Genomic DNA, 16,400 nt, shown 5'->3' on the forward strand with positions numbered 1-16,400 from the left:
CATAGGTCAAACACCTTTGATTATAATAGTTAATTTTGGATATATTTTTTAATAATATCATACATAACATGAAGCCAAAAGAAGATGTCAACGCATTGTTAATTGGGGGCTCAAAGATTGAATCAACCATATGCAAGTTTGATCGCTTAAATTAGACACTTGTTCTACATAGGATGTCTTTTTCTTCCAAGAGAATGAATGATTAAATTATTGATCTTCATCCCACGATATAATATAATCTTTTAAATTCTTTATTTTTTATTTTTAAAGATCCACCTTGAGAATGTATTTCTAAAGATAAAATTCAAAGTAGAATTCGTTCAACAACTATCTTTCATTCCTTTGTTTTTAATCAATAGGGAGTGAAGGAATCAAATTTAGAAACTCTTTCACCGTTGAAAAGAGAATCAACATAAAACGAATAGATTTAAGGCCTGTTTGATAATTATTTTATTTTTTGTGTTACAGTTTAGAGAAAAAAGATGGAGAATAAAAGTAAGAATGAGAGTAGAGATGAGAATGAGAGGAGTTGATGAGAGGAATGAGTAACAAAAGTGAAAACAAAAATTAAAAACTGAAATCTATTTCAAATTGTTTTCACTTTTATTACTCATTCCTCTCATCCTCACTTTTATTTTCCTCTATACTCTAACACAAAAAATAAAAAATAAAAACTAAAATTGAAATAATTATCAAACGGACTCTTAGATTTTGAGAATTTATAACTAGTTAAGGATTTTGAACTACAATTACTTCAAAGTTAAAAGGCATGAATTATGAATTTATAAGAAACCAAATGTATGATCTTGGAAATATATGAGTGTGACAAAATCCAAACTAAATTATGCTTTCCCAAGATTCCAAACTCATCTTTTTAATCTCCATCCCACCAAACTGACAAAATCCAAACTAAATTATGCTTTCCCAAGATTCCAAACTCATCTTTTTAATCTCCATCCCACCAAACAAACATGTTAAACAAGATGATGAGCAAGCTTAGTTCACTGAACATCCAATTTTCCAAACCCACTAATAAAAACCCTCGAGACAAAAGCAAACAGCCAAATTCAGGTTCACATGGACGGTGGATGGCTGGCTCCTTTTTTTTTTGACTTGGAGAATAAATCAGGCCAAAATGATGAGCCTCACATGGCTGCGAGTGACCTGCACGCTCTAATCACAGGCCATCATGAACCCAATGTCAGGCTGGTCCCGCATGCATCAAATCCCGACCCCACCACCTACGTGGTCACTAGCTATTGGTCCACGTTTGAGGTCGTATCTAAAATTCAATCACAGTGGTATCGCATGCACATGGGGAGCTAAAGATTTCCTGGATGTCACACCAATGATGACCCAGCGGTCCAAACCACAATTTTTTATTTTATTTTTTTCATATTTATTTTGTTCCATGGATTATATTTTTTGATAATATCCTAATTTATGAATTTGTAAGTAAGTTTCCTTTGTACCTTTCATTGATGGATTTTCTTTTTCTTGAATGACCATTTTAAAAAAAGAAATTGCACTCTGGGATCGGATGTCTTCAAACTTATTCTCATTTGGACTATAAGGGGTGCAGTACGAATTGGTACTCGATACAAACACCTAGAAATACCACATTCGAAGGATCGTCATGACATGACTAATGCAATATTTTAAGATCTAATTCACAATTTGATTAATCTAATACATATTTAGTACGCGTTCGTACGTACTATATAAAAGTCGCATCACTTCACCTCTCTTGCTCTATATAATGACAAAAGATCACTGGAAAATGTAAGCTTCCCGCCCCAAATTGGACCTCTATATCTCATTCGAATTTTCTTGCAACATATGCAAAGTCTACCACAAAATCCACCCTTCCCCTTCTTTTGATGTAAATAGTTTGATGTGTTGACAAACAGAGAAGCTTCCTAAAAAATTAGAAAAAAAAAGGAGGAGAGAAAACCGATAAAGGGTAGGGTAATCAAAATCATTGTCACCATTCACCAGCTAGTTTCTAATGGGTATCCAATGTAATAATAATTGCACAGTAGATTGAGAGAAAAATGACAGTGAATCATGCAACTAAGAAATAAAAACTTTATGAGTAATAGGAAAACCTACCCTACTTATATTATATCGTTCAAAATCAATTAACTTTAAATACATGCAATCACTTATAAACTACTACGTTTAAAAAATTCAAAGATTAAATTATTTAACTCCAAATACATGCAATCACATATGCAAACTAATACATTTGAGCTCACAATTTATACCATACTGATTATTTTACAGGTGGGCCATCCGTGTAGGTTGCATGCAGCTAAAGAAAGTTAGCTTAAAGTGGGACAAAAGGTGACAAAAAAACACATATGCATGCATGTAATTATGCAAATATAGGTTGGGTTTTGGCAGAAGTAAAGATAATGGAGTTTAGTCTACGACTCTAATTAAGGAATTGGAGTGAGGGTGTGGCTCGAGATTAATTGAAGTAGGTTTGTTTGTGTTTAGGGTTTAGATTAACTTAATTATATTGTTATTGTGTGTTTTAGGCCCCACTTACAGTTAAAGCCAGGCGGGGTATATGGGCCGCTGATTACGGGATTAAGTGGGTCCTACAACCCACGTTGGATGCTCTCTCATCACTGTCTTCTTGTTTTGTAGGCCTTCCCTGCCTCGTTGCTCATTAGGATTAGGTGTCTGCTTTTTTTACATTGGGCACCCCACCCCCCTCCCCCTCTTGCTTGCTTGCACCCACCCACCCACACGCTTTTCTGGTGCACTATGCTCGCTTAGATCTCTTATTAGCTAGTGGGGCTTTAGATTGTATTGCATATGTGTATCCTTCCCGTGCCCCATGAAATCTTGTGTGGGCCCCCAGAGAATGTCCTCAAATCACAGCCGCTGATCACGCCTCAACTTCAGACTGACTCAAAGTCACTCTCTCTCTCTTTTGAGTCCAGATCTAAACAAACCCCTTTACTTTTCTCGTGTACCCAATTAAGGATTCAAGATTACATTTCATGCCCAATAGCCCTACCTCCTCTTCTGTGATGTCACATGACCTTACAAATGAAGTTGGCATATAGTAGCTTCAATGTTATTCAAAGCATATACATAAAGCGAAGAAATAGACCAATAATTCAGATATAAAAAAGAAGAAGAGACATGTAATTCAAGTATAGAAGAATGAATTGTGAACATGACGTTAGCGATGAACTCAAACATTTCCATTCAAATTTTACGACACAAAATATCCGAATTTGCCTAATAAACATAATTTGTGGATGTCTCCCGTAATTTGACAAATCAGCATTGCCTATCTTATTCATGGTTTTAGTTAGTTTCTTCCGTAAAAGCGATACTCATGAAACATCGTGTGGGGGTTGTGAGAACGTGCCTTGACAAAAGACTATGCAAAACGAGTATTAAACATCATTAGGTGTGGAGCAAAGGAAAAATTGAACAACCTCTAAATTAATTTTCCCGGAAAAAGGAAAAATAGAGAAGAGAAAAGAAAAGAAAAGAAAAAGGTGAAGATACCGACACTCGCCTACAAGAGCTTGCATAAACACAACCTCCCATCAATTGGGAAATTGGAGAAGAACATAGGCAGGCCCCACACTTATCAGTACAAGGTGCAATACAATTAGAGAGTGACATACAAGCGTTAGAGAATGAGAGTGGGGATGAAATTCATTTTATTTATAGTTCTACATTTATGATGGGTTGAGTCTGAAAATTCCAAATATTGCCCCTAAAGCCACCTCCATAAGTAGTCGTTCACTCCCTTCTTTAATCCCTCACCCAATCAGTACCTCACTGACTCTCTCTCTCTCTCTCTCTCTCTCTCTCTCTCTCTCTCTCTCTTTCCTTTTTCTCTCTCACTTTCTGTTTGTTTCTAGGGAAACTTCAGAAAAGAAAAATGGGTGTGGTGAGTGTTTCTGCTTGCCTTGCCTCTCTACTTATCTCACTAATGTGGGTCGCTGAAGCAAGAATCCCAGGGGTGTACAGTGGGGGTGCATGGGAAGCAGCTCATGCCACCTTCTACGGAGGCTCTGATGCCTCTGGCACCATGGGTAAGTCAAAACGCTCTCATTTTCTTTCAATGCACGCATTCCCTATATTTCTAGGCAAAATTGAACAAAACCAGTCAAAGATCTACAGCCAAGAACTTAATTAAGCTAGCTTACTTAGTATTACTTAACTAGAACTTGTATTTTTCAGGCGGGGCTTGTGGATATGGAAATCTCTACAGCCAAGGCTATGGCGTGAGCACAGCTGCACTGAGCACTGCCCTCTTCAACAATGGCCTCAGCTGCGGTGCCTGCTTTGAAATCAAGTGTGCAAACGACCCAAACTGGTGCCACTCTGGAAGCCCTTCAATTTTCATCACTGCCACCAACTTCTGCCCTCCAAACTTTGCTCAACCAAGCGACAATGGCGGATGGTGCAATCCTCCCAGGCCTCACTTTGACCTGGCCATGCCCATGTTTCTCAAGATTGCCGAGTACAGAGCTGGAATTGTCCCTGTTTCTTACCGTAGGTTAGTAAAGCTCACATGCTCTGTTCTTTATGCTCTGTTTTTAGTTTTGGTTATTATTCTGTTTCAGCAATTTGGACATTTCTTAGAGTAAATTAATACATGGGTTACTTTTCAAAAACAAGCTTAAATGCATTGATTTTAGGTAGACCACTTTTAATGCTCTGTTTGTAGGTCAAATCTTGTTTCTGGATATTTTTCAGAGTAAATTAATACATGGGTTTGCTTTTAAAAAAACAAGTTAAATCAATTAGACCACTTTTGTATAAAGTATTGTTGTGATGTTTCTCTATCTTGTGGGTCAGGCTTGTGGTACAGAATGAGTTGGACTCTGGTCTGGGTCTTTATTGCTTTTTGCAGAATGTCATGGTTTCTATCAAATCTAATTACTGACCATGTGTCACCACAGAGAGCTCACTTGGATTTTAGTTATTCGTATTTTTTTTTGTTTTTTTGTTTTTTCTATGGTGGTTGGGTTTAGTTAATTTCGAGTCTTTGACGTTTACTGGTCACTTTCAGCTGTCTGGCTCTTGCCCAATTGGTCCCAAACGCTGAAAGGAAATCTAGTGTGGGCAACATGAATAATTAACTCACAATAAACACTCTAGTTTTAACATAAGCTACTAGATTTCATCAAAGTTTCTCTGCTGCCATATGCCATCCTTGGCCTTACTCTAGGCCTATTGTTATCCACTAGAAGAGCATGCGCCTTAACCTTCGTAACGCGCATGATCATAATTTACATTTTTTTTTTCCTTCTATATGATCATGTGATGAAGAATGTTTCGTGTCAAAATAAGTTGTAATATGTTAGATAGTTTGACATATTATAAATGAGTGATCAATAAACGTGGTACAAATAACTTTATTTATTATGAATTGACAATTTGATAACACACTATGTCAAATTCTCGATTAGGGTTGGTATGATTTTTAATTGTAAAGAAAAACTTGCATTAGCTACCAAACCTAGCTTTTCCCTGGATTATGGTCTTTGGTCTACGGCACGATCTGGACCGTACGTACTCCTTTTCGACTACTAAATCATATGCGCGTGTAAGTCTCAGTTTTGTACGTAGAAATCAAAGACCATACCCAGCACGGTTCCCAAAAGTCCGAGACCCGTTGATCAATGTGGAAAAGGGCATTTGATTGACGCCCACCTTAAAACACGGTCCGCGATCCACGTAAACTTTCACCAGGTCGAAATCACGAACATACCCTTATACTTTTTGACTTTTTGCGCAGGGTGCCATGCCGCAAGCGCGGAGGGATCAGGTTCACTATCAACGGCTTCCGTTACTTCAACCTGGTTTTGGTAAGCAACGTCGCGGGTGCAGGGGATATCGTGCGGGTGAGCGTGAAAGGATCCAAGACTGGCTGGATGAGCATGAGCCGTAACTGGGGTCAAAACTGGCAGTCAAACGCCGTTCTGGTTGGTCAATCGTTGTCTTTCAGGGTCAGAGGCAGTGACAGGCGCACTTCCACCTCATGGAACGTTGTTCCGGCCAATTGGCAGTTCGGTCAAACATTCACCGGGAAGAACTTCAGAGTCTGAACAAAAACAAGAGAAAGTCCACATATTTATGATTTTCCCGCCATAATATATGTTTTTCCAATTTTACCCTTTCTTGGCGCCATTGTGGTGTTTTTACTAGATGCTGTTTTTGACTGGGTGTTGGAGAATGTGAAAGTGTGTTTAGTGGGGAGGGGGTTCAGGGACAACTTTGACTTTTTGGGTTGGTGTGATTTTGTGAGTGTGTGGACAGTGGAGGAGGGGCAGTAGGGTAAAAGTAAAAAGACAGGGTAACAAGTGTAAGGGGAATTAATTATTAAATTAAAAACCCAAGTGAGGAAATTGTAGGAGAGGAGGTTGAGGCGGCTGCAGAGAATTTGTAGCCCGCACCCTATAAATACTGGCAAAGCTAAAGTTGTAGTATATTATTATGATTTATATGCATGAGAAATGTATTTCTAGTAGTAACTTTGTTATTTTCTTGTTTTGTTTTGATTTACTTGGAAAGTATATTTGGTTTGTTTCAATGGAACTTGGCTTTTTGTTAGTGGGTTTTGGCTTAATTCAGTTTATATTGGATTTGAAGATGAAAGGAACTTGTAGCTCAAGTGTTTTAGATCATTTATTTCAGCATCCGAGGTCTTAAGTCCGATTTCCGTTACCCCAACATCGCTTTTATTGGAAAATAAATATTGCATTTTGAGATATTTCCTGTTTATTTACTACTTGAAATATTTACAAAAGCTAAAGATTTTTGAACCCCACAAATATAATGGTAATTTTAATGATTTATGATGGCAAATGGGTCAATCGGTGAATGTGCACTAACCAAACACATGGGTGGGGTTGTGGGTATTTGATTTTCGCTTGGCTAATAAGTTCTTTTCGAACAACTGCTTCTGTGCTTTACAGAACAAACATCTTTGGATTCTAACAACCCCAAAAAGTAAAACCTCTCAGTGCAGTGGGCTTTGGATGCCTTGTGAAAATTTCTTTTCAAGAGGGAATCTGATCTTGATAATTTCTTGCTCATCATAAGGAACAACTTTTGGCGTTTTTGTTTCAATGGGTTGACATTCAAGACCTTCCAATCAATTAGTTAAATAAGTACATAAACAAATGTTTTTTGGTATAAGAACAGAAACATACATTATTCAGAGTTTAATATCAATATAGATGCTCATAGCCTCACTGCAGTACTGCAAGTTATTGATTTCCACCATAAAATCTCCTTTCCGGCTGGTGGTGGCTACTTGTTCCGGCTGCATGCTTCTTTGCCATAGCAACAACAGCATCAGCATGCCTCTGCCCCGCACGATGATTATTGAAATCTGTCTCACTAAGACAGACCACATTACATATAGCACAAGTCCTTAAAGTATGGGGTGCTGCCCCACTTTCAAGAACCTTCCTTCTCTTAGTTTCCAAATCCTCTACAGGTTGATAAGCAGCTTTCCTCTTACTATTTTGTCCAGGGATGGGTTTTTTGCCTTTCAACTTATCCATGTTCATCTTGTGCTTTTTTCCCAATTTATGCTTATCAAGTACCTCCTTGGTGTCGCAATAAACATTGCATATGTCACAATGAAGTTTTGGAGTACCATTTCCAGAAGCCCGAGAAGTCGGAGTACCATTTCCAGAAGCCCAAGCAGTCGGAGTACCATTTCCAGAAGCCCAAGCAGTGGAGTTGCTCCACAAGGCGGCATTTGGATTTGCAGTAGCAAAGTGTCCTGTCCCAATTGATGGCACTGAGATGCCCTAAAAGATGGGAGGGTGGTTAATTTTGACATGAACAATAAAGTGAATACAACACAGACATGCATTGATCGATGTAATCTGAATAACACCATAAAATCATTCTTCCATCAATTGACTTTGACCGCTAACAGTTTGATTTTGTGAAAGCAGACAACATGTTAGATCTTCGGACAACAAAACACAAGACATAATAACTTTAATGCAGAAAACAAAAAATTGCAACCAAATAATGCAGTGGAGAACTCCATAAAGCAACTGACAAGACTAGCATTGAAGTACAAAACCAGGCCAAATAACTACAGAATGGAGAAGAAAATGTGAAAAGAGAAGAAGAAGAAGTAAAAAAGAACAAAGCTTCCTAGTTTTGCTCTCAGAAACTCATTTTGGCTCACTTTGCCCCTCAAACTACACCTCAGGTTTTCAAACACCCAGCGACATTCATCTCTCTCTTCTCTTTCCCTCGTCTCTATTCTCTCCCATGATTCAGCCATATTCCTGTCTCACTCTTCCAAGGATGGAGCCATGAAAGCAGGATGGGCTGAACTAATTTCTTTTCCTCAAGGACAAATGCATATGCATAGATATAAATGTATTTCTATAACCAAAATTTATTAATTAAGTCTAATTAACAATGTATAACAAGATTCGACAAACTTATACCTTAAAGGCAAACAAGAGAAACAGCAAGTGACCCACGGCCCACAAGCTAACAGACCACATATCAAGAAGGGCACGCCCAACAGACAGCACAAATGAAGAAAGGCTACAAGATGATACATACGAGGAAAGACTACTAGAGGATACAGCCAGGAAACAATATACTAGTACAGAAACTAACAAAAACTAGAAATACAAAACCCAACAACTAATAGATACAAAGACTATTCACAAGCTTATCAGTACTGAGGAAGGAGAGAAAACGAAAACCAGAAGCTGTGCTGCTAGAGTGTGGAGTAGGCTGGGCTAAAAAGCTAAAAATTCTAGAAATGATATTTTTTTCCTGAGATGACCTGGGCTAGCCCCCACACTATACCATCCCTGCTCTTTTCTGTGCTTGATTTGCTAAATACATAGGTACGGATTTTTGCTCTTATTTATTTGAGATTTCAACTATTCTAAGCAGCAACATAAACTTTTTCTGTTCCTTTGCATGATTTTCCGAAGAAGGAAGTGGAGAAGGGAAACTTGTGCGGCTATATAAGCCTGCTTTAAAACTTGGAAATAAATCCAGGGTTTTGGAAATGAAGGGCCCATTTGATAACAATATTGTTTTTAGTTTTCAGTTTTCAAAAAATCAAGACAGATCATGAAAGCAAGGTGAGAAATGAAATGATAGATAATTGTATTGATCAACAATTAAATTCCACAAATCAACATTTAAATACACACATGAAAAGCCCTGTCAGACCCCTTCCTTACCATCTTCCTTTGCTTCCCTCACCTCTCCTTTAAATATCACTCCTGTAACCCACTCTATCACATTAATACCAACACAAAAAGGAAACAGAATAAAAAGTGATAACAAAATCACAGAAATCTACCTAAAACAGATATTCAGCCTTTTTTCCAATTCCACCAAAACTAATTAAGGATGAACCTTCCCTGACAGAGAGTTTGATGTTCAAAAGTCTCATTGCACTTGCTTCTCAAATGTGATTTGATGCCTCAGTTTACTTGACAAGGTTAACTGACCTTGTCGCACGTTTTTCTAGGGTGGGTTTTTGTTTGGGTGGGAGATTTAATATTTGGAGTTTATCTTGATTAGTACTTTGTTGCTTTGTTTACCATTGTATTTCTTTGTTGCCCCTGTTTCTGGAAACTTTTCAAGTTTGGTTATTAATGCAACGAATTTACACTAATTAAGGACTCTGAATGATCACAATATGGAAACTAGTTGAAGTCAAAATTTGCTAATATATACATACATATTGAGGCATTTTACACACCCTTCCAAACCAATTTTATACGCTCAGTGTCTTATTTCAATCTTGGGGAGCTGCAGATCCAATGGGTAAGAAAATGAAGTTCTGGCCATCCGTCTTTGAGAACACAGAAACAACAACGTTAATGCTACCATGGCAATGGCCCTTTTGCAAGCACCCCAAGACACTTTCCTTCCAAGCTAGATAGTATGTTCAGGACTGTAAATTCAGCGTTCTTTGATCCCCTTGATGGGGTTGAAACACCTGAGCTGTTATTCACAAACTCATCACTAGAGTCAACAAGTTTTACAATAGTCTGAGAGGACTAATTTGATAGGGAGTCCTTGGAAATGGTGGTCTATGGGGCAAGGTCAGAGAGGCTGTGTTTGGAGCCAAAAGAGAGTGACGCATAGCAGGCAGGAAGATAGAGAGAGATGAGAAAGAAGTGAGGGAAGAGAGAGGATGTTGACAGACCAATATGTGCATCAAACTTTGCCACGTAGGGACCACATCAACTTGGTCAATGGAAAAGACTATAGACTAGAAGGAATGGGGTATTTTGAAACAGGAGGTGTAGTTTGGAGGAGAAATGAGTTCCAGGGGAAAAGTGAGACACGTAGCATAATTGGGGAGCAAATGTGTAATTAAGCCTAATAAATATTCTTCCATTGATTGAATCTTACTGCTAAAAGTTTTAATTGTGGAAAGCAGACAACACGTTAGATATTCAGATTCATCTACCATACATATGTTAGACAACCCCTGGCATATATTAAGCTTACAACAGGGACTAAAAATCTATGCGTAGATGTACGTTTAACCCATGACACATTTGTTCCCATACACACGAAAAGTGAATCCACCCTATTAAACACTCTTGTATCAATACAGTCCTGTTATGGTAGAGTGTAGATCAGTTGTGTCTTTACACTGGATATGTTCAGATAAATTTCTGATAGACAGGGTGTGATCTCTAGTTTTCTACATACAAATTCATAAGACGAGGGATTCCAAACTTCAGTTTTTTTTTTTTTTTGTGTGTGTGTGTGTGTGTGTGGGGAGAGAAGTCCTCAAAACTCAGTTCAACCATAGTTACCTATAGAAAAGACAACCATGTAAAACCTTTAACAAGTACAACAGGAGTTTCCGATTAATCCCTTTTCTGTTATTTGAATATCCAATAAGTACGGGAACAACCAGAACAAATGTAAAAAGAAAATTCATGAGAAGGCTCATTCCAATGGGTCAATGGCAATATATTTACTCAAAAATCCAGATCACACATTCAAACTGACATTGAAATGCACCATATGTATGTGGAAATTCATGATCCAAGCAAAACCAAAGTAAATTAATTTAAGTTGTGAACAACAAGAATACCATTTGCTGCAGGTTGACCTCATGCTGCTCAAGACCTTTCTTGTGCTCTTTCTTAAGATCATTCCATTGAGCTTCAAATTTCAACAAGGCTCTGCCCTGCTCTAAGAATGCCTTCTCAAGGTGGTACCTTAGGTCCTGAAAGTTTTGATGCAATTTTGCTATTTAACAGCATAAAATGAAAAATAAAGCTAGTAAGCTACTACAGGCCACAAAACCGGACTAAAAGAAATGAAATTGAAAACAGGAAGCCCTTTTCAAAGGCAAAGGGCAACATGGGCATCAAATTGAAACTCAGACTCACCAATGGCTTTATCCATTTCTTCTGAACAGCTAGCCATTTCAAACCTGAAATACAAAAACACAGCTGGGTTTGGTGTTTTTTTGGCCGGCTATGCTTGTCTACGAAATTGCAATTGGTAGGAACTTGGAACCCACATGAAAAATAAGTGTTCTGGAAAATTGGGCATCAGAGCATTTGATTGAAGCTCTTAACTAGGAAAAAAACAGAGAAGGAAACTGGGTTTAAAGGGCGATTAAAGAAAGAGGAAGTAAAATGGTACAGTCAACTATGTGAGAATCTGTAGCTGGGTTGGAAATTGAATGCAGTAAAGTGCAGTGTGTTGGGTTTTTGAAGGAAGAAAGAAGTGACCAAGCAAACTTCGTTTCCTCCGCCCACCAATTAGCTCTCTTGCATGTATGCATGAAGAAGAGAGCTGGGTTTTGTACCAGGAAATTCTCAGAAATCTGCAAACAAAATTTCTGCACGTTTTACCTGAGGGAGTGTACTGTGTTGGACAGAGTCAAAAGTGTTTCTTAACAAGGAAGAAGAAAGAGGGCTGGTCTTCGGCCCAGGCCCACCAACATGTATGCTGATGGGCCAAGTCACTTTCCTTCTCTGCTTTTAGAAATGAAAACCCTTTAAATTGACTTAACCAGCAAGAAAGGGTGTTAATCGCTGGACATTAGCATTTTGATTTTAGGCATTGAAATAAGTGAGAGGAGCAAAAACAACGAAAAAACTGTTTAGATCAGGTATCCTATTATGCAGTCTTTAATGTTTGTCCTGCTAAGATTTGAATATTGATTTGGAATGGAGTTTGGTTTCTTGTATTACAATTAAGGTTTCTTGAATTCGAGGTAACAACGGTTCGATCTCATCTATTTTAGTTTTTCTTGATTGCAGAGCCAAGGATCAACTATGGCGTACATGTTTGTTCTAAATTTTTTATACGGGTAATAACTCTGGAAAAGTAAAAAATAAAAAATGAACAATAAAGACTCAGGTAATGGCCTAATATTCTTATCGATAAACGAAATTCTGGGAGAAATAATTATATAAAAAAAGGATTTTAGTAGATATTTAAAATTAATATATATATATATATATATATATATACAGAGAGCTTCCATTGAGGGATCCCTCAAATTAGCTTATTTGAGGGATACCCTTGTAGGGCCAACTCTGTATTGTATTTCACTAATCCAAATCGTCTCTTTTGTAGATACTCATTCAAAGATCATCTATACAAAAAATCATTTGAATCCGATATCATTTGACCACTCAATTGAATTATTGAAATTTTAGTACTTTCTTAAAGTAACGTGTTCATTGATTTTGTATGATACAATTGGATATCGAAATAGTTTCCGATTTGTCTAATTTTTTTTCAAGGATGATCTATGAATATAGACTTAAAAAATAGATGGTTTCGATCGTTGAAAAAAAATTCGTAGGGGACCCTAAAGGGTGTCCCTCAAATAAAATTATTTGAGAGATCCCTCAATAGAAGGGGACTGTATATATATATATATATATATATATATATATACAGAGAGCTTCCATTGAGGGACACCCCTTGTAGGCCTCACTCCGGATTGTAGGTCACTAATCCAAACCGTCTATTTTGTAGATACTTATTCAAAGATCATCTCTACAAAAAATCATTTGAATCCGATATCATTTGACCACTCAATTAAGTTATTGAAATTTTATCATTTTCTTGAAGTACCGCGTTCATTGATTTTGTAAGACACAATTGGATGTCAAAATGGTTTCCAATTTGTCTGATTTTTTGTAAGGATGATCGATGAATGAAGACCTAAAAGATAGATGGTTTGGATCATTGGGAAAAAAATTGTAGGGTACTCTAAAGGGCGTCCCTCAAATAAAATTATTTGAGGAATCCCTCAATAGAAGAGGACTGTATATATATATATTTAAAGGAACAATATAACATCGCGGCTGTACTATTAATTTTTTTTTATTATAAAAAAGGGAGTTTTTTTTTTAGGGAGTCTAGCCATGCGGCTATACTATTATATAGTTTTTTAGAAAGAACCCGCCTGTTTTAGAGTATAGCCGTTCGGCTATAACCCATAAATAGAATATTTCAAACGTATAGCGGCTATACTTTATAAATAGAATTTGTTTAAAACAGTATAACCTCGCGGCTATACCCATTAAATAGCATAATCTGAAATTCTCTTTTTTAATTATGTTACTTAGTTGTTATGTTTTAGTTATCATTTACTTAGTGAACAATTATTATTTAAATATTTAAAAATATTTTATTTTTATTAAATAATTTGTGAGTATTTGTGTATAATACGTGACTTTTTTGGTGGATTGTTGAAAATTTTGTAAAACACACTTGTCTACTTTTTAGTGATACGTGTTTTTTGTGTACTTTTTTTTAGAAGAGTATCGCCGTGCGCGTGGCTATACCCCATAAATAAAATATTTCAAAAGTAGAGCCACGCAACTATACGTTATAAATATATATATTTTATGAAGTATAGACGGGGGGCAATACCCATTAAATACCATAAGGTGCCAATCTAGCGGGTCATAGAGACCCCCATCATGACGTCAGCTAATAAGGTGCCAATCCAAGCTCGAGTAGGGTCAAGAGGCCATACGCCCATATCACCGTTGTAGCTCGCCTGGGCTAGACTGTTAGCCACACAATTCTGTTCACGGTAAACATGATTTACACAACAATTTCCAAGTTGTTCAACAAACTTTCTGCAGTCTGAGAGCACTCCAGCAAGAGGATGAAAGCTAGGGGTCTTAGACCTTTGGAGAAGCTATACTGCAGTCGCAAAATCCATCTCTACCACAAGGTTAGAGATACCTCTTTCTGCTGCCAATTTAAGGCCATCAGTATCCAAGATATGGCCTTTGCCTAGATTAACTGTAAAACCTATGACCCAATCCCTCAAAGAGTTTTGAATCACACCTCTAGCACCAATAGCTCCTTTAGAACTTTTCCAAGACCCATCTGTTAAAATATGAATATGGTTTGATTGTATTAGATTAACTTTATTCTTTTCCATAAGGAGGTATACATAAGAGTTTACAAGGTGTTATACAAGGAATTAGATACAGTAAAGAATTAGGAAAGTATCTTCTAATTATACAATGATTTATCAACTATATAAAAGAGGAAAGTAAATCCCTTAATTAATCAAGGAAGTAAATCTCCTTGATTAATTATGAGACTCATATCAACACTCCTCAAGTTGGTGCATATATGTCACCATTGTCCAACTTGGTAAGTGAGTCATAAAATACTCTTTCACAAACAGTTTTGGTTAAGATATCTGCCAACTGATCTTCTGATCTTACGAATGGTAGGCGAATGATCTTCTTCTCAAGTTTTTCTTTGATAAAACATCTATTCACCTCAACATGTTTAGTTCGATCATGGTGAACTGGATTATGAGCAATATCAATGGCTAACTTGTTATCACGATGTAACTCCATTGGTTTTTCTAGTTTGAACCCCAATTTTGTCAATAGTCTTCTGATCCATAGTAATTCACAAACTCTGAAAGCAATTCCTCGATACTCTGCTTCAGCACTAGATCGATAAACCACATTTTGTTTCTTACTCTGCCAAGTGACTAGGTTACCTCCTACAAAAGTGAAGTAACCTGAAGTAGAGCGTCTGTCAGTAACGGAGTCCGCCCAATCAGCATATGTATATCCAACAACTTCGAGATCTCTATTTTTTGAGAACATTAACCCTTTTTCAGGTGCTAACTTTAAGTATCTTAAGATCCGATCAACTGCATTCCTATGGGACACACTGGGTGAATGCATAAACTGATTAACCACACTCACAACATATGCAATATCTAGTCTTATGTGGGTTAAATATATTAACCTTCCAACAAGGCATTAGTAATGTTTCTTATTGGTTTGTTCTTGATCTATGTCTTCACATAACTTGTGATTCATCTCAATGGGTGTATCCGCAGGTTTGCATCCAAGCATTCCTGTTTTAGTGAGAAGATCTAACACATACTTCCTTTGAGACAAAAAGATACCAGTTATGGACATGGCTACTTCAATTCCTATAAAGTACTTTAGATCTCCCAAATCCTTCATCTCAAATTCCTGAGACAAATATGTCTGCAGTTTCAGTTGCTCTCTTGCGTCGTTTCCAGTTACGACTATGTCATCCACATAAACAATCAATGCAGTAAGTCTTCTTCCATCACGTTTCAAGAACAAAGTGTGATATGCATTACTCTGTATATATCCAAAATAGTTCATGGATTTGGTGAATCTGCCAAACCATGCCCTGGGAGATTGCTTTAACCCATACAATGACCTTGCAAACTTGATTCTCCTTGTCACGACCTAAGTTACATCCTGGTGGCAAGTCCTTATATACTTTTTCTTCAAAGTCTTTATGTAAGAAACCATTTTTTACATCAAACTGATGTAATGGCCAATCGAGATTTGCTGCTAGAGATAGAAGGACTCTAATAGTTTTAATCTTGGCTATTGGGCAAAGGTTTCTTGGTAATCTACCATATACCTTTGTGTGTACCCATTTGCCATCAATCTAGCTTTATATCTTTCAATGGATCCATCTGCTTAGATTTTCACAATATGAATTCAGCTGTATCCCATTGTCTTCTTTCCATGAGGTAATGCACGAGTTCCCATGTGCCATTCTTCTATTTCTTCAATCATGGCTTTTTTCCATTTTGAGTCTTCTAGTGCTTCAGTTGCACTGTTGGGAATGGGTATGTCAGTCAACTGCTTCACAAAGTGTACCGTGACTTCTGATAATCTGCTGATTGATACATAATTGTTGATGAGATATTTTCCTTTTGCATTAAGATATGCTTCGTAGTGAACTAGAGGTTTTCCACGATTCTTCCGTTTTAGAATCTGATATGGCTCTGTGCCTTCTGAAATTAAATAATCATGGGATATTTTATTAATATTATCAGTTTCAGGAAAATATGTTACCTGAATGACGTCCTCATCACG

General features: G+C 37.2%; 2 protein-coding genes across 2 annotated transcripts; one reads left to right on the forward strand and one right to left on the reverse strand.

Moving 5' to 3' along the window:
* Nucleotides 1–3,797: 3,797 nt before the first annotated feature.
* On the forward strand, nt 3,798–6,597 carry LOC117629601 (expansin-A4). Its single transcript, XM_034362130.1, has 3 exons — nt 3,798–4,070; nt 4,219–4,537; nt 5,783–6,597. The coding sequence occupies exons 1-3, from the start codon at nt 3,917–3,919 to the stop codon at nt 6,090–6,092; spliced, it is 783 nt and encodes a 260-aa protein (XP_034218021.1). The 5' UTR covers nt 3,798–3,916; the 3' UTR covers nt 6,093–6,597.
* Nucleotides 6,598–7,104: 507 nt separating this feature from the next.
* LOC117629707 lies at nt 7,105–11,905 on the reverse strand. Its single transcript, XM_034362281.1, has 3 exons — nt 11,412–11,905; nt 11,111–11,268; nt 7,105–7,808 (listed from the first exon to the last, which is right to left on the reverse strand). The coding sequence occupies exons 1-3, from the start codon at nt 11,446–11,448 to the stop codon at nt 7,257–7,259; spliced, it is 747 nt and encodes a 248-aa protein (XP_034218172.1). The 5' UTR covers nt 11,449–11,905; the 3' UTR covers nt 7,105–7,256.
* Nucleotides 11,906–16,400: the final 4,495 nt, after the last annotated feature.

This window comes from Prunus dulcis, chromosome 6, assembly GCF_902201215.1.
Source record: "Prunus dulcis chromosome 6, ALMONDv2, whole genome shotgun sequence".
Taxonomy (NCBI): Eukaryota; Viridiplantae; Streptophyta; class Magnoliopsida; order Rosales; family Rosaceae; genus Prunus; species Prunus dulcis.

Coding starts and splice junctions, on each gene's coding strand:
- LOC117629601 (XM_034362130.1), top strand. CDS start 3,917: ATGGGTGTGGTGAGTGTTTCTGCTTGCCTTGCCTCTCTACTTATCTCA. Junction 4,071..4,218: donor TGATGCCTCTGGCACCATGG/GTAAGTCAAAAC, acceptor TGTATTTTTCAG/GCGGGGCTTGTGGATATGGA. Junction 4,538..5,782: donor GTCCCTGTTTCTTACCGTAG/GTTAGTAAAGCT, acceptor CTTTTTGCGCAG/GGTGCCATGCCGCAAGCGCG.
- LOC117629707 (XM_034362281.1), bottom strand. CDS start 11,448: ATGGCTAGCTGTTCAGAAGAAATGGATAAAGCCATTG. Junction 11,269..11,411: donor AGAAATGGATAAAGCCATTG/GTGAGTCTGAGT, acceptor GCTGTTAAATAG/CAAAATTGCATCAAAACTTT. Junction 7,809..11,110: donor AGGTCAACCTGCAGCAAATG/GTATTCTTGTTG, acceptor CCCATCTTTTAG/GGCATCTCAGTGCCATCAAT.